The 23,740-nt window shown below is 32.8% G+C and overlaps 2 protein-coding genes across 3 annotated transcripts; both read right to left on the bottom strand.

The window, feature by feature from the left end:
• Positions 1-1,200: 1,200 nt before the first annotated feature.
• On the bottom strand, positions 1,201-23,699 carry LOC111512067 (tRNA endonuclease ANKZF1). Of its 2 annotated transcripts, XM_074183960.1 has the most exons (10): positions 23,558-23,620; positions 12,683-12,811; positions 12,355-12,466; positions 11,945-12,142; positions 11,140-11,282; positions 8,844-9,113; positions 3,864-4,089; positions 1,738-2,426; positions 1,515-1,682; positions 1,201-1,454 (listed from the first exon to the last, which is right to left on the bottom strand). In XM_074183960.1, the coding sequence occupies exons 3-10, from the start codon at positions 12,443-12,445 to the stop codon at positions 1,278-1,280; spliced, it is 1,962 nt and encodes a 653-aa protein (XP_074040061.1). In that variant the 5' UTR covers positions 12,446-12,466; positions 12,683-12,811; positions 23,558-23,620; the 3' UTR covers positions 1,201-1,277. The 2 variants fall into 2 exon arrangements, with proteins under 2 accessions (XP_074040061.1, XP_074040054.1); XM_074183953.1 differs by lacking the exon at positions 12,683-12,811 and having other exon boundaries at positions 23,558-23,699.
• Positions 14,203-23,551, bottom strand: LOC111512064 (uncharacterized). The gene is made up of 3 exons (XM_023168155.2): positions 23,273-23,551; positions 19,323-19,557; positions 14,203-16,111 (listed from the first exon to the last, which is right to left on the bottom strand). The coding sequence occupies exons 1-3, from the start codon at positions 23,436-23,438 to the stop codon at positions 16,006-16,008; spliced, it is 507 nt and encodes a 168-aa protein (XP_023023923.2). The 5' UTR covers positions 23,439-23,551; the 3' UTR covers positions 14,203-16,005.
• Positions 23,700-23,740: the final 41 nt, after the last annotated feature.

Genomic DNA, 23,740 nt, shown 5'->3' on the forward strand with positions numbered 1-23,740 from the left:
CGGCTGGACTAAGAATTGTGGCACCCACGGCCTGATGACTTCGACAATTGCGGAACTAGTCAAAAGTTACACCCATGCTCAATCTCTAAAGAGATGGGATGAAATCAAAGGATGTAATCTTGCCAGGATCACCTTGGGCGACCCTGGGAAGCTGGCGCCGAAGAAATATCTGGCGATGACCAGGAAAAATCTACGCCTTACAGTAGGATTTCTGACTGGCCACTGTCAGCTAAGGAAACACCTACATAATATGGGGCTAGTGGACACACCTCTATGCAGGATGTGTGAACATGAAGATGAGACTGTCAGGCATGTCCTGTGCGAGTGCCCGGAGTTATCGTCAATAAGAGAGTGTGTGTTCGGCGAGTCTTGGCCTACACCTGCCGATATAAAGGAGATGTCTCCCAGCGACCTGTCCACCTTCCTGGAAAGGACAGGATGGACGACGACCTAGGAGGACAACTCCTCGGGAGGATGTACAATGGGTCACATGTGGCCTAAGTGCGTGGGCTTACACTCACCCTCCCTACTCTACAGATACAGAGATACAGAACTCCAATGCATAAAAAAAAAGAAAAAAACCAATATTAACAATTACAGACCGGTATCAGGTCTCTCTCCGTTTGCAAAGGTGAATGAATATTGTAATGCTAGACAGACTAACTCCATCAATGAATACAGACTCATACCAGACCAGCAGCACAGTTTTCGGAAGGGAAAATCCACAACAACTGCAACAGTTGACTCTTATAATAATGTATTGTCCGAGATCAACAAAAGAAATTTCCCTGTTGGATTTTTTGCGACTTAAGTAGGTCTTTTGACTGTATTCCTCATAAGGCACTGCTACAAAAACTTTGGCTTTGTAGCATACGAGGAATTGCAGCTAAATGGTTTGAATCATATCTTTCCGATAGAAGTCAGTTTGTCCAAATTTGTTTCAAAGAAGTTGACAGATCTATTAGTAAGCACTGCTCAGATGCCTCGCAACTGGAGCTGGGAGTGCAACAGGATAGTGTTGATTAAAAACCATTTATTATTGTGATAGAGAAAACCTGAATAAACAAAGGCTTAAATGAATCTCAAATCCACACCCTACACTACTTCCGAATGTGTTTACTAAAAATCCCCAAACTCTGTTGGTTGACAGTTTCAGTGGCAGGCAACAATGTGAAAGGTTTGTTGATTAAAATGATAATATGAAAAAAACACATGAGTTATAATTTCTTCCAAGCTTCACATTACATTACCTACTGAATACATTCCAACAAGCTAATTCAGGATAAAATTAATGGATGTTGCATTCTGTGAGCTTTCAAGCACTCTATAGAACAAAACAAGTTTCCCATGTATTCAAATGGTATTTTTCCAGCTATATCTTCTGCACACAAAAAGCATCGCTTTGTAACAGTTCCTGACTGACTCAAGATTCTTCTTTCAGCTGCCAATGCTCTCTGAAATTATTGATTGATTATTAATCAGATTATTTCTGAAACCCAATTTTATTCCCTTACTTTTTCTCTATCACTCAGTTTCAGAAACCTGTCCTTTTCTTCCTCTTCCTTTTTCTTGATTTCACTCTCCTTTTTTTTCACTTTCTCTTTTTCCTTTTTTGATTTCCTTTGTGCCTTTTTCTTCTCTGTGATTTCCTCGTTGGTCAATGAGTTAGTGGGAATGTTAGCCTAAAACAATTTTGAATTGACAGAGATTCGGAGCTTTACAAATTGTAATGTTTACCTTATTATAATTGAATTTGTCAGGATTCATCTTGGCAAATTCCTTTAGAAAATTTCTAATATCCTTGCTCTGAGTACAAGTGTAGGCGGTTTGTTGATTTTTGTTTTTCAAACAAGGATTTGCATTATTTTCCAATAAATATCCAACAATATCAACATGCTCGTTTAGAGCCGCCACATGTAGCAAAGTATTGGAATTTTCATCAATTACTTTGTTCACAAAAGCGTCCTTTTCGGTTCCACTCTCTTCAGAAATTGTACAATTTGATTGTTCTTCTATTAGATGTTTCAATTTGGTTAAATCACCTCTAAATAGTATATCACACAACTCCTTTTTCCTAGCTTCTTCTTGTTCTCTGAGTTTTTTAGTTTTACTTTTTCTTGGCTTCTTCTTGGGCCTTTTTCTTTGTTCAGGTGTTAAGCTATCATCAAATTCCTGCAAGTTAGCGAAAGATATTTCCGTTTCCTTTGAACTCAATTCTATGGTGTTAAAATTCTCATTTATTGCATCGATTTCATTCAATTCTGGTTCTGAGTTGCTATCACTTGACAGGGGTGTAGGAAGTGGTCTTTCTACGGTTTCTCGTGATTTTGCCCTGTTCACACATGATGAACGCACTTTGTTTCTTTTTGAATCTTCTTCAGGAGATTTCTGTTTGGAAAATGATTCGGTTGCTTTTTCTAAAGAATCTAAAATAAATATATATTAAAAAACAAAGTTTAAATGTATCAAATATATATTTCAGTTTATTGTCCAAGTTCTAGATATGAGGGCTGTTCATGCAGTAATGATGAGAAAGCTTTTGAGGAAAATAATATAGTTTTCAAATCCACATGTTCCTTTCGGAAGTAATCCTCCTCAATGCTAATACAAAACACACAATCTTTCTCGGGTTCCTTTGTACCTCGCCTCAATCGCTTTAAAGAACTTATAATTGGGTTTTTGCTAGTCAAATAATCACACAAAATCGAAAATGTTCTGCCAACTGAAATAATCAGACATGTGGCGAGGTCCATAACGGTAATTCATGGTTCTTTTTACAATTAGGCGAGACGATGAGCATTTTATACTATTTTTAGGTCACTTGGTTCGTCACATTTTCATAAAATACCGTAATTGATAATTCAAACGCGTATTTTAGGTTCTCACAGAGTTTTATTAAAAGTTTCATGTTAGAACGTTATTCAAAATTTGTATGTGTTGAACTTTAACATACTTCGATTCACTGCACCAATTCACTTACAAATGATTGTTGCGGAAGGTTAAAATACTGGGTCACACGATGGTTAGTTCACATCAGATTTTTTCCCCAAGTTCTTTATTATTATTACGACCTGAACAGCCATCGTTAAACAATATTAATAATCGAGTTTTTATGTATGCAGTATTTTTTTATATTAAATTTTATTTAATTTTTTCCAGGGGTGTAGAGAGAATTGGAAAATATTTGATCACCCATCACGCTAAAACATTCATGAAAAATGAGAATAAAAATTGTGTTTTAATACAACTTGTATTTGTAACTAACGTTACAGTTGCCAGACTGAGTCATGGCCGGTGAGAAGCTCCTTCCTCAAGATGTGTAGTAGATGTGTAGAAATCTGTTATCAGTCCGTTAGATTATTTGATCCGTAAACATCCAAATTCAGGACCGTATTCAGTTAGTGATGGAGTTTAAATACTCAAATACTTTCTTTGTCATACACAACCCAAACTTTAAGCAGATACGATTTCTCCCACCGGCCATGACTCAGTCCGAAACTGTATTGTAGTTTCATTTTATAAAGACATTTTCAAATGAATACAATAAACTCTTTTGAAAATGTCCTTGTAGGACGAAACTGCAGTAACGTTAGTACGTAAAAGTGGTATAAAAAAATAGCAAGTTTTAATTCTCATTTCTGATAATGTCCCAACACCACAGAATTGCAAACTTGTCAATAAACTGTTTTTGCTTTCAAATTCAACAATCCGAATTCATGACACAGAATCTCCAATTTGAAGACGTTATCACAAAAATCCTGAATGCAAAATCCTGGTAAAAAGTTAATAACTTTATAAGTCTCAATATATTCAGAATTATACTATAAATTCATGGATTTCTTATATTTTACATATATCTTTACCATAAAGTGCGGCAGTTGAAAGCAAATTATAAACTCTTTTAACTTCGGTGAATGTAGCTCTTCTAGTGGAAAATGGTATTGTTCTAAGTTTTTTGTTATTTCTGTCCAATAATGGAGATATTCCTCCAAATAAAACTGTTCTGTTGTATGGTCCAGAGGCACGGTATATGATCAAAGAGCTTTCCTCTATCTCTGATTTCCAGGTTTCCACAATCGATTTCACATGCTGAAAAAATAACTTAAATTTATTGAAAGATTCAAAAATTTTCAATTACATAAGAAGAAGAAGAGTTTATTTTGGGAATTACGAGAAAGTTTTTTATCTAAGTAAATAAAATCGAAAATAAATTCTCAAAATGCAGATATAGCAATGAGAATAATTGGATGCACCATAGTAACTGATTTCAGTGAGAAACGTTCCTTCTCAAAATTTACAAATGATTTAAAAAAATTAATGCTTCTAAAACTACTTGGTTGTAGTTATGTTCTCAAGTGATTTCTCATAAGAAATCAACAGAAACACCAGTAATTATGAGCATACAGAAGAATGCATCAACCTCCATAGTTTGACCATAAATTAAAAACGAAAGGGAACCCAAGTTTAGGTTTTATGTTCACTATAAAATGACGAATTATTATAATATATTCCACTTGTGTGAAAACAATCGGTATAGAATGGACTGTTCTTAATGTGTTGTATGCAGATATATGAGTTGGATACAAAATATAACACATAATGCACAGACATTTATACACTATACTAAACCAGCACTGGTCAAGTAAAAAGCTAGACACTAATTAATTGAAATCATACATATGACAGTGAGGAGAGTTAAACACATATTACAAACTGATAACACTAAAAAGCTAATAAAATATATTCATAGCTGCTCAAGGTGGAGACATTTTGTGAAGTCATTATAATAACTACAGTAACTAATAACTATAATAACTATTAGGTTCAATAGAAATAATCATCATTTCACTAGGTCCAATGAGCATCTTTACATAGTCACAACACTCTGTAGAAGTGAATAAGATATATACGTTGCTGAGTTGTGAATGAACGATTTATTGGTAGGAAGATCCTAATACACAAACATAATATACATAATATTTCATGTTATATAGACACACATAGTAAGGATATAATACTAATACTATTCTATTGTGATACCTTTCATATAATCAGTCAAATCTCTTTTGAATTGAAACAGGTTTTCATTATTCTTCACATTTTGGGGAAGTTTGTTATATTCAATGAGGCCTTTATATAATCAAATTTTCATGGAGTTTGATAAACTACATCGTGGCAGGTGAAAATTGTCATTTTGTCTAGTAGTGTAATTGTGAGTGGAATTTCTATAAATGATAAATTCTTCGAAATAAGAAGGTAGCATATGATTGGTTATCTTAAAAATAAATATCATTGCTGACCTGTAATATCTTTCACGAATAGACATCCACTGTAATGCACTGAGCATAAAGCATATACTTGCATAACGATTACATCCAAGAACCACCCTCATTCCTCTGTTCTGTAACTTTTGCAGCGACATAATTTTATTTTGGTCAAAACTGTATAACAGCATACTGCAATAATCAAAATGGAGCTTTATTATTGTATTATATACGGTTATTTTCGCATTTGTAGAAAGGTGTTTAGAAATTCTAGTGAAGAAATATAGCTTTTTTGAAATCTTTTTAGTCATATAGTTATAGTGTGCACCAAAAGACATACTTTTGTCCAACATAAAACCTAAATATTTGAATTCTTTCACAAATTCAAGTTTCTGACCATCAGCATACAGGGAAAGTGTATTTATATTTGTAAGAGGTTGTTATAAGCATAGCTTCCGTTTTTAAAGTATTTAATTTCATTTTATTTGCCGAAAAATAATTCTCAATTTGATTTAGAGATGAGTTCATCTTTTCTATAGCTACTTTCAGGTCTTTATGTGCTATAGATAGTAACGTGTCGTCAGCAAATAAGTTGATAAAGTCACTAGTGTGGTATGTGTTTATGTCATTTATGTAAATCAAAAACAACAAGGGCCCCAGTAAACTTCCCTGGTGCACTCCGAACTTTGTAGTGACTGGAATGGATAATTCACTTTCAATCTTTGTGACTTGTTGTCGATCATTTGAATAATCTTTAAACCAATTTAGCACAACCCCTTTAATCCCAATTAATTCTAATTTTTTAAAAGGATATTCCTGTCAATTGTCTCGAATGCTCTTCGTAAATCAAGAAAAACTGCAACAACGTATTCTTCCTTATCAATTGATTGTATCCACTTGGTAACAGTCAGTTTTAGAGCGGTTTCACAGGAGAAATTCTTTCGAAATCCAGATTGGTTTGTTATTAGGATATTGTTCTTGTTAATATATTTCATTAGTTGATCGTATACAGCCATTTCCAACAATTTCTCCATTCCCGGCAGAGTATTAATTGGACGATATTCACTTGATTTATTTGTGTTTGGAATTTTAGGTATCGGAACAACAGCACTGACTTTTAATGCATTAGGAAATTGTCCATATTGTAGGGAATTATTTACAAACTGCAATAGTACATGCCCAATAACACCAAAAGTATATTTTATAAATTTAATATCGACAATTTCTGCCCCAGGTTTGTTTTCCAAGTTGTTGATCATTTTAGCAAGGTCTGCTATCTTCAGCTGCTGAAATTCAGAAAAAGTAGACACTGCCTCATCACCCGCTTGCCAAACTGTATTAGCATTTATAGAGTCAACTATGGATTCGATACTAGTTTCGAAATAAAGATTGAAATTTTCAGCAATTTCACGAGTTTCCGTGCAAATTTTTACTTGACCGTTTATTTCAAACTGGATGCCGTTACTGAAACTAGAGTTATTCGTTGTGTTTATCAGCGATTTTATGCTTTTCCACATGCCTCGTGGATTTCTCGTGTTCAAACCAATTTTATTATAATAGTACTTCTGTTTTTTTGTTTTGAGTAAATTTACTACATCATTCCTCAATTTTTTGTACCATTGCCAATCATCATCATTTTTGCTATTCTTAAAGGTCTTATATGCATCATCTCTTGCTTTAGCACAATTATGCACATCCTGGTCATACCATGGTAAACTATTTTTATGACAACGGTATGTTTTGAGAGGAGCTATGATATTAACAGTATTTTCTGTTTGGAAAATAAAATCACTATAAAATCGATTTACATCAATACAGTTTAATAAATAATTGTTGCTTATTAGTTCTTTGGTTATTGTATCCATATTTGTTCTGCCCAAATTTCGGTAGGAAATCAGAGTTTTTGAGTTACTCTTTATTCTATTAGACAAATTGACTGAAATCAAGGAATGATCAGTTAACTTTGGCACATGATGTACAATGGTTTGATTATCGAAATTACTAAGAACAAAATCAATCAAAGTAGTACTATTATTTGTAATTCTGGTACATTCATTTACGTGCTGACAAACTCCATGACTGTTTATTATATTTCGAAAACGAGTTGAATATGTGTCGTTTTTGAGTAGATTTATGTTAAAATCGCCAGCTAAGATAAATTTTTTGTTAGATGTACATAAATCTTCACAGATGTTTTCGAAATCATCAAGAAATATTGAGTGACTTGCACTGGGTGAATGGTACAAAACACCGACTATCATGTTTGTTTGATTATACTTAATTTTTAATGCTATACACCAGTATTTGTTGTTGAGAATATATCGTTTATAGATCGAATAATGTATACTACGGTTAACATAAATCACAACACCTCCCGTATGTCTTGATAATGAATCACATCTAATTGTGAGCAAAATCTCAGAATCTGGAATGTCTTCAGTAGTACGACTTTCGCTGAATAATAAGATATCCGGCTTATAGGGAAGGATTCTGGCGATTACTTCGTCTTTATGTGCGGTAAGACTTTCAATGTTACCATAGATAATATTTGTTTTTAAGGGTATATTAGGATGAAGTGCTAGTTTTTTTCATTTTTGTCCATGTTAACAATAGTAGGTATGTTGTTAATGTATCTAATCTCTTAATGCTCTTTTTGTATTTTTATAAAAATATAATAAGGCATGACTCAATTATTTTATAATATATAGTTTTATATTTACTGTATTTGTATGTTTCAAAAGATGATATAATTTAATTTTAATATATATAAAGAATCGAAATCAGTCTGACATATACAGACAAATTATTAACTTCTATAAGATAACTTGCATAAATGTCTGTCCCTAATGGTATTAGCCGAAGAAATATTTGTATGTTATTAAGAAGTGTAGAAATGTGAGAAATGAATGCTTCGAATTTAATTTCAAAATATTTGTTTTCTCTATCATAAATATAAGGTTGGGTACTATACAAAAAATTCAATATGTATATTAGGAATGTCTTCTTCAAAAATTGATTGTTCATATACCATATTCAGGAGACAAGTAACTCTTTCACATAATATAATGCTCTATTACTGTAAGCCTTGGATGTTGTCATATTTGCAGGGTAAAATATTGCAAATGAGACTGGTCGGGTTTTCCTCAGCTAAATTTAATGTGGTTTCAGGGGTGCCCCAAGGGTACCACTTGGGTCTAAAACTGATTTAACTGCTTGTAAATGATAGGTCAATGTTTTAATTATTAGTGCTTCTTGTTTGCAGATGAATTAAAGCATATTAGAGCTATAAACTCCAGTGTGGATTGCGAAATTCGTCACGGGGATTTTAACCCTATGGAAGAAACCTTGTACCTGAGAAGTAACCTTATGTTAAATGCAGCAAAGAGATCTTAAGCAATATTTTCTCGCAATGAAATTATGAAGTTTATGTATGATATTGAAGGGAGTGCATTTTAGAGAAACTTTCCTTAAGTTATTAGTTCAATTAAACAGTTTTTGTGTTTGTTTTTAAAATTGTTCAACCTCATCTTTATAATCATTTTTAAATGATTCCAATTTCTTATGATAGCTTTTACTTACTTGTACTAAAGACTGTTCATTATATCTCCTGAGCGAAGCTCCAGCACTTTTGGGTTGTGCCCCACCTGATTTTCCATCTCTGGCAGATTGAGATCCTCCTTGTCCAGCTCTTACAGTGTAGCAGTGGAATGTTTTGTGCAAAATTGGTTCGCCATTTCGAAATACTGCGCCAGCAAAATGACCACCACCTAACATCAGTATAGTCCACTGTTTGTTAGTCACACAACATTCCTTTAAACGAGTTATTAGGATTTCATCAGATACTTCCTCCTAAAAATGACTAATAATCAGTACCACTCATTGCCAATAATAAACATTTTTTATAAAACAAGTCCTATAATAGGAGGGCCAGCATTTAGAGTTTTTTTTAATGTTATGAAATTTAGGATTTTTTTTAGTTCCGGAGAAATTTAAAAAGAACCATAATTCGCCAGTTTCGTTTTTATTTTCATGACATTATTTGAGAAGATATTGACGATATTCAAGATGGTGTTTACAGATTTTTAATCGGCGGGAAACCATCAGTAATTTTAGTTTGTTATGTGGACCAAAAAGGAATATTTTGGTTCATTGTTTTCGTGGTTGAAAAATTCAATTTGTCAACGCAATCTCAATATTGATGTAGAAAAATCAAATCAGTATAGTCAGCCACATACTATCTATTAAACTTTGTTCATGCATTTTTAGGTAATGGACTTTATGTACTATTACTCATGTCATTTTTTTCAAAGACTCTTGACAGCCTGAATATTGCATTCATCCTGGAGACACTCAACTCTTTGAGCATTCTAAATTGGTTTAATTCATACCTGACGAACTGGAGTCTGATAAGCTAGAGCAAAAACCATCAGATGATTATACGATCCCATAAGGAGTACCTCAAGGTTTTTTTCTGAGGCCCTTAATTTTTCTGCATTTGGAAATCATCTTCCTAACCACCTGACTGTTTGAAGAGTTACCATGTTTCTAGATGATACAACAGTCACAGTATGCGGTAAAACTCTTGAAGAACTACATAGGAATATTGATTCAATTGTTGCTGAAATGGAAGTGCGGTGCCAAAGAAATTGTTTGATTTTAAATAAGGAAAAAACTGTTTATTTTAACTTTCACATGAGAGGCAATTACTGAACATTTTCGCAATATTAAGTTTTGCCAAAATGAGAAATTGCTTGGCACTTATTTAGACTCAGATCTCAGTTTTTCTTCACACATAGAAACAATTGAATGAAGCATACTATGCTTTTCTCCAAACGAAACCAATCTTAGATATGAAAGAGCTCCTGAAATAATATGCATTTGCTTGTAGACATATATCACTTAATATTGCAACATGAAGAATAGCAACTGAACAGAAGGGAGTATTCTCTTCACGAAAGAAGATTATAAGACTTGGAAACCAGAAAAGTTGTAAAGGGACTTTCAGAGAACACCATATTCTTCCATATTACGCAACATATATACTCAAATGTGTATTATTTGTGAAAAGTAATATTTCTGAATTTGGCATATTGGGAAATTGTCATAATTACCCTCCAACAACGTGCATACTTGAGATACCAAAACACATAACGACAACTTACAAAAAATCTACTTCTTATAATTGTATACCTCTCTATAAGTTACCACAGTTCCTGAAAGATTTCAGTTGCAAGTTGAAAAAAAAATAAAACAAAAAGTATCTACTGGAGGAATGCTTCTACTCTACTGAAGAGTTCCTCAATCACTGAATGTTAACTAATTTCCTTGTTTTAATATTTTATATATTTCGAAGTTTATTATTATTATTTCTATAACTATGTGTATACATATACTATATTGTGTGATATATTTTTTTTAGCATAGCATAAGACTTGTCAGTTGTACTATGTAGGTATTTTATTTATGGTGGATTAAATATTACTACTACTTTGAGTTAACCTTTTTGGTGAAAGCTTCTCTTATGAATCATACATAAATGGAAACTTCTTGATTTCAAAACGCCATTCAAATAGGCTCCCAAGTTAACAACTTGTTTCTAGTTCAAGTGACTCTATTTACTTGTGATGCACTGTTTGGAACCTTTGGTGCAGTAATGAATATTATTGGAGTTCTATCCCAACACCAAACCATTATTTTTAACACCTTGACACATGTTTCAATCACCAAGTGATCATTTTCAAGAGGAAGATTAAACTGACTATATTTCTCTTGCGGTATTCGTGCTGGCCCTCCTTATCCTAGACTAACTATATACACCAATTTGTCCGGAAAAATTCTGTAACATATATTGTGGCTCTGCAACTCTTTCACATACTTTCCTATCAAATAGCAGACAACGGTACATGGAAAACACTTCACTTTTGTCATTTTGAAGGAATATTTTTCCTTGGGCAATAGCATAAGTATCCAGGGTGTCTTCTTTTTCTGAATCAGAACCAGATATACTTGATAGATCATCTGAAACATTACAACAAATAAAAATTAACATAAAATATGATTTATATGGATTGGGCAGAGAACTCAGAAAGATATGTCTTTGGTGAAACCACTGCGCACCAATAACTTTACCATTTGACTTATTCTGACCAATGCATAACTTTTCTCTTCAACTAATTTCATTTTTATGAAATGATTTAACAAATATCAGATTTCTTCCTGCATTATCTGAAATGAGTTGATGATTATTTAAACATATTCGAAGGTAAGATTCAGCTTCTGACTAGGAATTGTTCATTTTGAAAAACAAAGTGATTTTCTGTCAGCTGTTTGCAAAGATATGGGAAAAATTGATATTCGTGATGAATAGTAGAATAGTAAATGACATATATTATATTTTGGACTAACTGAGAAAGTTACTTCTTTGCATGATCTACACTTCTTTATATGGAGTTACCTTTTTGAAATTGATTGCTTTCTTCTTTTATTTGGAAAATTCCCACTTTTTTGTATAAAGGTGGAGGTCAAAATCTTTCTTTTGGGAAAATGGTGTTATTAGAGAATTTCAGGCGAAACTTTTGAATGGAATAAACATAATTTTAGGAAAATACCTACTGAGTATAGATTGAAATTATATCATTGATCCTCAATTCAGCTTATGTATTGAACGGATTACCACTTACCGTTTCCGGTTTTTTCATTGAATTCCTCTTCGCTTATCGAATTTCTCGAAAGTAAGGATTGTTTCAAATTATAGCGATGCCAATCCAATTTGTAATGTTCTCTTTGTGACTGAGTATCTCGAAACACAATCTGGCAATACCGACATGATAAACTGTTTTCACTTTTTGACCAATTTTGAGTAACATTTGTTTCAGGATCTAGAATTTAAACAAAAACTGAAAAAATGCTAAAAATGATTTAAGTTTATCATCTATAGTTTTTTATTGTTATTCATTTTATTTGAAAAATTTTGGTTATACGTTTCATCTTTTGAGGGTTGTCGTTCGTAGGGGACGACAGCTGGTTAACGGAAAAACAAATTTCAACAGATTTTCAAACAGTACATTCAGTATGTAGAAATGAACATTACCTTCCTTATCAGCACTTTCAAGAAGAACACTATGAACAGCTCCACTAGTTACGTTCTGGAATTTTTCTGAGAATACATTTACATGTTCCATAGTTCAAAAATAAAGAATAACCTGTAACAAAAACATTGATGAATAAACAATTCAGTGATAATCAAATATGAAAGAATATTTTCGATAAAGAAATTCAGCTGAATTATTTTTGTAATAACAGACAATGGTTTTATTGGGAAAAGAGTGGTATCGTTATGTTGATTTCGATTAAGCTATAGATTTTGTGCTTTTTTGTATCTTTATTAGGATAAGTCTATGTACAGTTAGTACTCCTACTTTTTCACTAATTGGGAGACCTCTGATACCATTTTTGATTTCTCTTAAAGCCTGTTCAAGAACTTCAATATAATTTTGAATATTAGCTTTTTGGACTAGAATTGTCTATAGCTTTGCGGCACCTTCATTCTGAAAGTAAAATAAAATATTAGAAACGATGTCAAATAATTGGTAATATCGGCGATGTGTAAAAAGGAACAGTAGGTGATCAGAAACAATGATCACAGCAGGTCAATAGAAACAAAAATAGGTTTATGTTCCATATCTGATATGTGTAATTATATCATGCTTGAAAGTGTTAATAAAAGGTGAAACTGGAACCTCCGGCGAAGAGTAAATCTAAAACAAGCTCTTTTCCCAATATCCAGAAATAAAATACTCTTCTCAAATCGACGCGCATTTTGACGCAAGTTGGCGTCTTCAAAACATGAAGAAAACTAATTCCTAACTCTAAAACACTCATCAATGGTTTCAGGTAGAAATATGCGGTAGTAAAGTATTGCAATTTCGGGGATTGGTAAAATAGTGAGGTATGTGTTAACGAATTTCCAAGCTAGATGTTCAATTTTGTCTTACCTTGGTACACTAAGTTTTTCGGATCCACAGAACAGGTTTATATTTGATGTTCAACTACAATGACAACTCCGCAAGTTTCGCCACTAGTGACTTCTGGGATTCAGTTTGATATTTTTTTACGATTTTTTAGCATGTTTTGCTATTGTTTCCATTTCCCTCTCGGTTTCTATCCACCACATATTATGATACCCATTATGAGAAATTTCAAAACTGTATTTGAAAATACAGTCAATATACAATTATTCTGAAGCTTCATTCAAAAACTATTGGAGAAAATCCATAATTAGAATTTCAAATACATTTTGAATGAGGAAATGTATATTTTTTTTTTACTTATTAATGAATGCCGAGAACGTGTTGATTATGCTACATTGCACGGTTGACATGACTGTGACAATCGTAAGGTGGATCAAGTAGTACTTAGCAATATAGCTAACCCAGAGAGCTAAGAGAGTAATCATGACGAAAGTAGTCGACCTCTGACACCAAAAGTAAACATATACTTTGTTTATACAGGGTGTTAATATGAAAACTATCCTCTCATATTTTCTTTTATAAACAAAATGATCACTAATGAAGTGGTGAAATCAATATATTTTTTGAGAAGGTCCTACATAACTGTCAAAAAAATATTGAGCTGGTAAGGGTAACACAACCCCTTTTAGGGAGTTGAGCCACAATATATTCTTTGATGCTGTCCTTGAGAATTAATGTCTCATATCTTCCAAGTTATTTAATGTTGGAACACCCTGTATATCCGCATATCATTCACAGGGTTTATCAGACTGATGAACCAATTATCTTTCTATTAGTGATTGGTATTGATTCTTATACATAGGAAGTAGACATCAGAATGAAGTATTTGAATGTTGAAATTCATTTTATATATCTCCTGATTTGTCTAGTGTGCTCTAATGTATCGAAAAGAAGAATAAAAAACCATATTATCTTTTGAGACATATATTTTCGAATTAGTAAACATGAAATATGTATGTTATGTGGTTCTAATATACCATGTATAATATATTCCACAAATAAATAATTCAATGATTGCAATAAAAAAATATTTCAATTCAAACAATTTATAAAAAATATCTAAAAATAAATAAACTGCCATGCAATATAATGCTTTGTACACATACTTGAAAACGTGGCTACAAGCTACTGATATAAATATTTTTTTGATATCATGAAATACAGTATAAATATATTCAGCTGATAAACGAAATCACATTTGCTAAGAGATAATTGTCAGTATTGGTTTTGACCCAAATCATATTGGTAAACTAATTCATCACAAACTTAAAAAAAAGTATATGAATGTAAATTGTCAAAGTATTTTAAAGTTTCTACAAAACTTGAATTTGGTTTGATGAAAATTGTATCTATTTATACAAAGTGTTTCTAATGAGTAATAAAACTGTCACTTCAAAATCGATTTTATTTCTTGTTAGTTTTTGAATTTAAATACGATTCTTTAAAAATATTCATCAAAAATATTCTCATAAATGAAATAAATTTAAATTATCTGAAAGAACAATTCTTTCTGGCTAGCCTCTACTCATCTACACTGTAGGTTAATGGATTGACACCTATCAGAAAGCAACTACTCCCCTGGCTAATACCACGAAGAGCATTGTATTATATCTGATAGGTGTCAGCGCAGGATTCTTCATAGAAGCCATTCCTGCATATGCCGTTGGCGATACAACTGCCGGAATCGATTCCGGCAGTTGGGGAATGTTCCTCGATTTGGGTTATTACAGTAGATGCAAGTTTGAACAAAATAAAGTTGAGTTTAATTCATGAGTTTTTCAAATTCACTTCGAAAAGTTTTCAAATCAATGTTTCAAATGTTGGGTTTTAATTTTTAAAGGGATTTGTTTCTAATTCACATATTGACAACAGCGCCTATATCAAGTTGAAATAATTTATACGTACCTAGATATTCTACTTTGAAAAATGAAAATTATCTTTATAAATCAACAATTAAGGCAAAATATAAATTATAGTTCAATACCACCTCCACAAGCCACATAAACAACAGTTGTTTTGTTATTTATTTATATAGAGGAAGATAGGTTAGGTGCACAAAATGTCACATGTCACAGAATGTCTCGGAACTCGGAACATAAGTAAATAGAACAGCACGCCTCTGAAATATGTCATCTTTGTCTCGTACAGGTAACAAATTCATTGTCCCTCATTAGCTATAACCGATGTTGCCAAATGGTGAAATAGAAACGAATCGCTTTAAATGTTGAATGCATTATTTCATTCCTCTTTTTTTAAATTTTAAATATTTTTTTAAAGAAAGAGGTTGAAATGATAAGTTTAAAATGCATTGTTTTAGAGCTCTTTTATGAAAACTACTTGATTTTCGTCAGGAGGAACATTCCCCATTATTGGAACGGGCACACTTGCAGACCGGTTTCGGGCTATTTGGCCTCTTGTCATCAACATAAAATCGATTATTTCCCACAATTATGAAATAAATTTCTTCATGGCGCACCCTATATAAATATATACAATATACAATTACACAACTTCTACCACATGATTGTTATGAAAATGAATACAGCAATATTTTCCTTTCTCATAGAAACCCATGGTTAACAAATAGAAAATTAAACTAATGGTAAAAGGTATCTTAATGGATTTTAATTTAACCATAAATACTTTTCGATTTTCCTACTCCACAAATGCCATAACTGCCCAACAATATTTGATTTCAGATTGCAAATTTTTCAATACTGCAATGAAATTCCTCTCAGGTACATATATGAAAAAACAAGAACTCCTACTATTATAGCAAACACATAATTCAGGTGGAATGTATGTCCAGATTGAACCCTGAAAAAAAATATCATGTATGAAGTTATAACATCATTTACAGTTAATATTCTAGTTTCCAATAAAGCCAATCAAGGACGAAGGATACAGATTTAAATTTTTTTCAATAAATCCTATGTGGTAGGAAATCATCTTGAAAAATGAGAAATAAAACTTTCTGTTTTTTCACCACTTGTATTTGTAACAAATGTTACTGAATACAAACGAATACAATACGTCTATTGTATTCAAATACATGTGGCGAAAAAACATAGGAAATTTTATTTCTCATCATTTTTTTTTGAGGGGTGATTTCTTAGATATATTCCAAAAACCTGTCAGAATCGCTTTGTTACAAATAAATCATCTGGGTGAAACCTTATGTTCGGAGAAAAATACTACAGATAATTCAGTAAACAAATTATATCTACAGAAATAGTAGATTTGATTGAATGATGTCTTGAAAAGAATATAATCGAATGATTGCAGTTTTGGAATCAAATAGTCGGTTATGGATAAATGATAAGATGCTGTCAAGAAAAAAAAAATTATTGATACAGCTGAAACAGAATACAGAAGTTGATCTCTTATTGATGTCGAGTTGTTTACTTATCACTGTTTTATATACTCTGTGACCAAGATAAGCAGGGCCAGCATGGGAAATACAAAAACTGTTAGCGATACAAAGTCGGTTAAAACGGAAAATAATGCCTATTTGGAGATATTCCAATAGAACTGAAATTCGCCAATGTCATTCCAATTTTTCTCTAATGTTAAAGCTTGTCAGCATCAAGTTGTCCAAACGTGCCTGGGAAGTTTCTGTCTCTCTCTTTTGCTATTCCATCAGTTGACAGCACAGTGTCAGAAGGTACCTATGAAAATGTACGAGGAAAAAAACTTGCGAATGAATTCAATAATATTCTTTTTTTTTCCATCTATATCTCAATTCAAAACTCAGCACTAATTGCATGTCACTTAACCATCTTAGGGATAACTCAATTCTTAGGGATGCCCTACTCATTTTACAAGAATAAACAGCGAGCGCCAAACGTGATGGCGAGCCCGCCCCCATACGCACAAACTCATTTTCAATGTAACCCCCCACTACAGCTCTTGCAAGACATATAAATGCTCTGTACAGATGCGTATCATTACTTGTTCTCCAATGCTGTTGGCGTTTGGCATTGTCTTAATGATTTGTGTTGTTTCTGGAAAAATGTCATCGCCTAACAAAAAACCCGTCATCAAGAGTGTATCATTATATAACAGAAGTGATTCATTTGCTACCCTAATTAAAACTAATTATAGGTCGTTGCCACTGGCCGGCAAGGGGCTTTTCGTAATCCAATAATAATTCAGTTGGGAGAGCCTAAACCTGCACGATCGCTCGCCATCACGTTTGGCGTTTGCTATAAATGATTCTATATTATTGTACAAAATTCTTCTATACAAGATTGTTATAAAAACGTGCGCTTTAAGTGATCTAGGGAGTATATTTCTTCATGAATTACTTAATAAATGATTGTACATACAAACTTGCGTTCTAAATGATCTGGGGAGTGTATTTATTTTTCTTCTTGACTTAATTAAATTCTGCATTTCATTAGTTGGGACTTCTATTGTCTAATATGATATAAATTAATTTGAAATACCTGAAAAAATCTATAAAAATCAAAAAGATAAGCTGAAGAAGAACAATTATAGTAAATAAAAAAAAACTGAAATTACAATGAAGCAAGAATAAAAAAATAAAAAAATTGAACTATCAACACGAGATGAAACAATCAAAACGTTGTGAAGTAACTTAGCTTGAAATTTTTTAATTTTTCAATTTTCTTTTCTTGTTAATAATTTTTAATTTTCATCTTGTGTTGAAAGTTCTATTTTTTGATTTTTTGGTTATTGCTTGTATTTTATTTCATTATAATTTCAGTTTTTTTTTGCTTAATATAAGTGTTCTTTTCAGCTTATCTTTTTAATATTTATAGATTCTTTCAGGGATTTCAAATCAATTTATATCATATTAGACAATGGAAGTCCGAACTAATGAAATGCACTATAAAACATTGTCAGCCACCTTCAAATTATTTAAACTCTATCGACCTTAGTAATTATTACTTTTTTATCACAGTTAGTATTAAAAAATTGTATATCGTTTTTTATACAATATTTTACCAAATTGGGCTTGTATCGTTGATAAATAAATAAACACTTACCCCATGAGAAATATTAATAATTATCATTTAGTTTGAACATATAACACAAACAAAATGAAAACACAATTTTTGAAGGGTTAGAAGATTTCAATAACTCCTCAACTGAAATGAAACCAACATTTTCCCTATTTATTCAACCGTATATCTCTTATGATTCCTGATTTTCTCTTGCTGGCCCTCCATATCTTGGATACTGTAACGAATCTGAAGCCGGCCCTGACCGATATCTCAGCCAGCAAACACATGACTCACCGCGAACTGCCGCGAAAAGTATAGATGAGTACTGAAACCACTAGAGGAATCTAGAACGATCGTTACCGATATATAAGCCCTGCTTCCCGTCCAGAGATGAAGTCTGTATTCAGAAAGCGAATCGAGCGGTTAACAGAGAATTCGATCAGTAAAGATAAATTAAGCGTTAGTTGCTAAGTGTTGTATATAAATTAGTTGTGATAGTGAAATATTGTTGAAAGTAAATTTGTTTGAGACAGTTAATTCTTTAATTCGTTACAATACATTGTATTTAAAAATCACTATGAGGAATATCCAGGGATTTATTATCATTCAAAGAGGAAGTTTCATCAGATACAGTACTTCTCACTCTATGCATTTAATGCATCTTTTTGCAAATTTTGTGCAATATCCTTCAACTTGTCTATAATATACTGCTAAGAGACAACTACTTAGTTCATTTTGCTTTTCCTGAGTGCTATGTCCGATAAAACTCTTAAATTGAGACACTTAATAACCTTCATATTCGCATAATTTCTCGGTCCCGGATGCCACATAGGTAGCTATAGCTGTTGTCTTAGTAACTTTAGTAGTTTTAATGTAGACACAAGAGCTTTTAATCAAAACTATGTGTGCGGTTGACTTCTGCTTGTGGCACCATGAATACTGAGAACAAACTTGAATGAAATGCGTGCTATGTTTTGATTTTTCTGAGTGCTATGTCCAATGAAACTTTCTCTTGGATTTTATACTAATTTAAAGGACAGAAGGACCGTGTGACTCACCTGTATTTATTAGGTGAGAGTGGACTTGGAGGCTGCACACCAGGAATGTTTGAGTCCAAATATACCATGATCCAAGTGAAATAGCTGCTCAAAAACCCACATAATGCAGGTAACCAAAGATTGCTGTATCGTACAGCAGTTTTCCAAGAGTACATTAGCATTTCATTTCCATCTTTTGTAATGACATTGTAAGTTACTAGTTTTTGTTCCAAAAAAATATTTTCGATAGTACTACCTGGAAAACAAACAGTGGAACGTCAGCTCTCCTTGAATCATTTATACCAATAGCTATAAACAATCAGTGATATAGTATTTTCATAGAAACAAACAAAAACTAGAATGTTGTTATGAATAAACTTCGATTTTCTGAATATTCATTGAATGAAATATTTTTTTACTTACAAGATATCAAGAACTTGATATGACCCTAAATAAAATATAGTTAAAAATATTTCTTGGAGTATGAATTAATTGATGTTTGATACATACCTCGTCATTTCAAATGCCTATATAACGTATAATAATGCGTAAAACAGAAAATTTATCTTCAGAAAATGCATGACTATTTGAGATAATATTAGCAAAAGTTGATGACAAATATGGAGAAGATACCTACAAGTATATTAGGCAACTGAACAGTTTCAATTTTTAGATGTATTTTTTTTTAACTATTGAACAGAGTGTCACAAAATTCAATCAATAATGTAGAGAATTTCAAAGGCTATCAGTTAGCGACTTACTCGGTCAATCATAATATTTGAACATTTTGATGTTGATTGTCAACCTCGCTTCGTTTTCATTTGGCAACCCTGTACATACAACCCTAATATATTTTCATTCTTTTCAATTCCACAGATGAAAAAATTACATACTAATTTTTACAAATTTATGATGAATATGTGGAAAATAAATCATCCTTGTATGGAGAAGATATACTGTAACATAAGTACGTTTAAATATTCAAGAGACGTATACCTGAGACAATTTTAAGAAAAAAAGTCCATATGAACTTGTGTCCGAAAATGCTTTGTTTCGGAGATACGGGATGTTGAAATTGAATTTTTTTGTTCGCTTTTTCACCAGGAAGGTAGACAGGTCACTAGGAGGACATCTCCTTTATATTGGCAGGTGTAGGCCTAGACTCGCCGAACACACACTCTCTTATTGAAGATAACTCCGGACACTCGCACAGGACATACCTGACAGTGTCATCTTCCTGTTCATACATCCTACGTAGAGGTGTGTCCACTAGTCCCATATTATGAAGGTGTTTCCTTAGTAGACAGTGGCCAGTCAGAAATTCTACTTTCAAGTGTAGTTTTTTTCTGGTCATCGCCAGCTTCCCAGGGTGATCCTGACAAGATTGCGTCCAATCTCTTTAGGGATTGAGCATGGGTGTGACGTTTGCCTAGTTCGACAAATGTCGAAATCATCAGGCCGTAGGTGTCACTGAGTCCTAAAATTCTTAGTCCAGTCGCTTCCTTCGCTAAAGAGTCGGCAATGCGATTATCTTTACTCCTGTCGTGCCCTTTAACCCACCTCAGGATACTGTTATTATCTACCAAGGCTTTGGCTAAATCTTGGTGGCACTCTAGTACTAGCCCTGAGGTAACACGTTGTCTGTTCAAGGCTAATAGGGCTTATCTACTATCAGTGCAGATTGTTATGTTTTTGCCAGAAATTTCTATCCTGCTTATTTCTTTTGCGGCGATTGATATACCAGCCAGGTCTGTTTGAACCACGTTGGTATTTTTTCCCATTCCCCACTTAATCCTTAGGCTTAGTGATCTGGGGTACACTCCACATTCTATGCCTTCTTTGGTTTTTGAGCCGTTTGTATATATGCGTATTGCATTTGTAGCATCTGACTCTGTGTTCTGTTTTATTTGTATTTTGTAGGGTTTATTAAACACAAATCTAGGTTCAATTGCATCACTGCCTGCCTGCAGCAGAGGTTGCGCAGTAAGCACTTCTTGCCATAGGCTCAACCACAATTGAGCCATTCCTAACAATCATAACATGGCCATTAATGCAACCTCCTTAATGTACAGATCCAGAGGAGTTAGACCAGTAATTAATTTCACTTTCGCAGTTGGTGTTGTTCTCATGGCCCCTGTCATGTTTAAACAACGTAATGGCTGTATTTGATATAATTTTTGGATGGCCGTTGCTTGTAGAACTTTCGGTCACCATGCAAGGGCTCCGTACGTCAACATAGGACTTATTATTGCAATGTAGATTCAGGTGACCCCACGGGGTGAAAGACCCCATATGAGTCCCACTCTCCTCCGACATTGCTCATAAGCCACATAGCTCTTTTTGCTTTACTCTGTAGGTGAGAGTTCCATGTTAGCTTCCAGTCGAGGGTAGTATCAAGGTATTTTAGCTCTTCAGAGAAGTTTAGTTTGCTTTTGAAGACTTCTGGAGGTTTTAAGCCCTGGTGAAAAGGACAGTCTCAATCTTCTTGGGATTGATAGACAGTGAGACACACCATGTTTCTATTAATTTGAGCCCATTCTGCACTTTATCGCACAGTGTGTTCACAAATTTGCTGGTCTTCAAGATAACTATGTCATATGCATATGCAATTGTGTAGAATCCATTATTGTTAAGGTGATTAATCAGGGTATCCAGAACTATGTTCCTGAAGTAACTGATGTTAAAGTTTTGCCACTGAGATGTTTCAAAATTATAATTATATACTTACTTGTATCCAAAAATTTTAATAAATCACATTCATCTCAGTATTTATTATTGCCACTGCATAAACAAGTCCACCAGAATATTATAGAATTGTAAACTCTTATTTTTGAAATAAAGATAATTATTACTAGTATCATTATTAATTGATAATGAAAATGTAATATGTAACTTAACTTAAGCCGACAAAGTAACACAATGAACTGCAGTTTTGCTAACAACAATTATTGTGTTTTATTATTTTGGGTTATATAAGGTACCTTCTCCAAATCGAAAAACAACTTAGGTTCTAGATAATGACATCGACTTGAATAGCAATATATAGTTTCAAAAAAATATAGAAAATAAAAGATATGTCATGTACAATATCACTAAACTGAAAAAGATTTCTTTCATTGAGGAAGAGGATGTGGAGAATGATAGCTGACAAGCGACGTGGAAAATCCATGTTTGATTTTGTTTATGTGGATATTCGAAAACATGAAAATTTCAAGAGGTAATAATTGTTTCCAGTTTCAGTTAGATTCAATACTCTCATACAATCTTACAGAACATTACCTACTAAAAAAACAAAACATCACAAAATGGCCTTCCTGAATGTCCATGAATGAGGCAGATAAACGTCAAAGTGGCAGGTGTCTGTCAGGTTTTAGATGAAATACTCGTCTTCAGATCTAAGGAATTTAGTTCTTTAGGACCACCTATTGTGATCTTTTTCTAATGAGTTTGTTGAAACAGTTTACACCAAATGAGATAATGTAGGCATGTTTATCTTTATGGACATTGAGGAAGGACATTCTTGCAAGAAGTGCAATATTTGTGTTTTTTGAGTATTAGTAAGTATAATTTTGAAGATATTAGAAACCACATTCATCTTAGTATTATTATAAGTTTATGAAGGAGTTTGTATAATTTTTAACGCAGAAACTTTTTGTGTTAGACTTTCTAGTCTGACAAGCTTGCAATTGCACAATAGTATTCTCATATGAAACATGTGGAATCCTCAATAGAATTAACAATTATTGAATGGATGTATTCACATTACCTCATATATGGCAACGAATATTATTTAGAATATAAATTATGATGAAATATTCTCAATGTTGTGTTAATGCTATATTTCTGAAGTGGTCATTCCAAAGAGATTTGTTATTATTCATATAACAGATTTTTTTCTAAATAGTGGACATAACTGGATTAATCCATAACTATAAAAGATATATTATCAATAACCATTGGCATATACTTACCGTAAATTATGAAAATTTTATATGAAATCACCAAACAGGAGATAATTAATCCGCAAGCAGCAATTTTTCTTTCACTCACTACTGGTGTCTCTTCTTTGAGGTTATGAGTTTTTGGGGTGCCGTGTGGATAGTCCGAATATTTCTCACTTAACTTTTGATGTAGCATTTTGAAAAATTATAACCGTAGATTTGTTCTTCGATCGAGAAAGAGTTGATTTCTAAATTGAAATCAATGAATAATAAAACAACCAGAAAGCTCAAAATCTTCTATTAAAATTAACTTACCTTGTGTCGAAGTGCCGTAATACGTAAACATAATCTTTATTCATCAGTGACTCACGACTGCAGTGTTGCCGGCTTTCTCGAAAAACCATAAGTCAAGGAAGGAATCGTGAATATGCTAATAGTACTCAAAATTGAAAACATGCCTTTTATTACTTTTTCGGAAAAATAAATGGATGGTTGTCC

Source organism: Leptinotarsa decemlineata, unplaced genomic scaffold (genome assembly GCF_025532065.1).
Source record: "Leptinotarsa decemlineata unplaced genomic scaffold, Ldec_3_MD MMD2_P_RNA_scaffold_2, whole genome shotgun sequence".
NCBI lineage: Eukaryota > Metazoa > Arthropoda > Insecta > Coleoptera > Chrysomelidae > Leptinotarsa > Leptinotarsa decemlineata.

Bases quoted from the DNA above. Each gene is read 5' to 3' on its own strand.
- LOC111512064 (XM_023168155.2), bottom strand. From the start codon at position 23,438: ATGCTACATCAAAAGTTAAGTGAGAAATATTCGGACTATCCACACGGC. The intron at 19,558-23,272 runs GTAAGTATATGC...TTTGTTTTCCAG, and splicing joins TAAAATTTTCATAATTTACG to GTAGTACTATCGAAAATATT. The intron at 16,112-19,322 runs GTGAGTCACACG...ATTTTTTTTCAG, and splicing joins CTCTCACCTAATAAATACAG to GGTTCAATCTGGACATACAT.
- LOC111512067 (XM_074183953.1), bottom strand. From the start codon at position 12,445: ATGGAACATGTAAATGTATTCTCAGAAAAATTCCAGAACGTAACTAGT. The intron at 2,427-3,863 runs GTAAAGATATAT...TATTTATTTTAG, and splicing joins TTCAACTGCCGCACTTTATG to ATTCTTTAGAAAAAGCAACC. The intron at 1,683-1,737 runs GTAAACATTACA...AAATTGTTTTAG, and splicing joins ACAAATTCAATTATAATAAG to GCTAACATTCCCACTAACTC.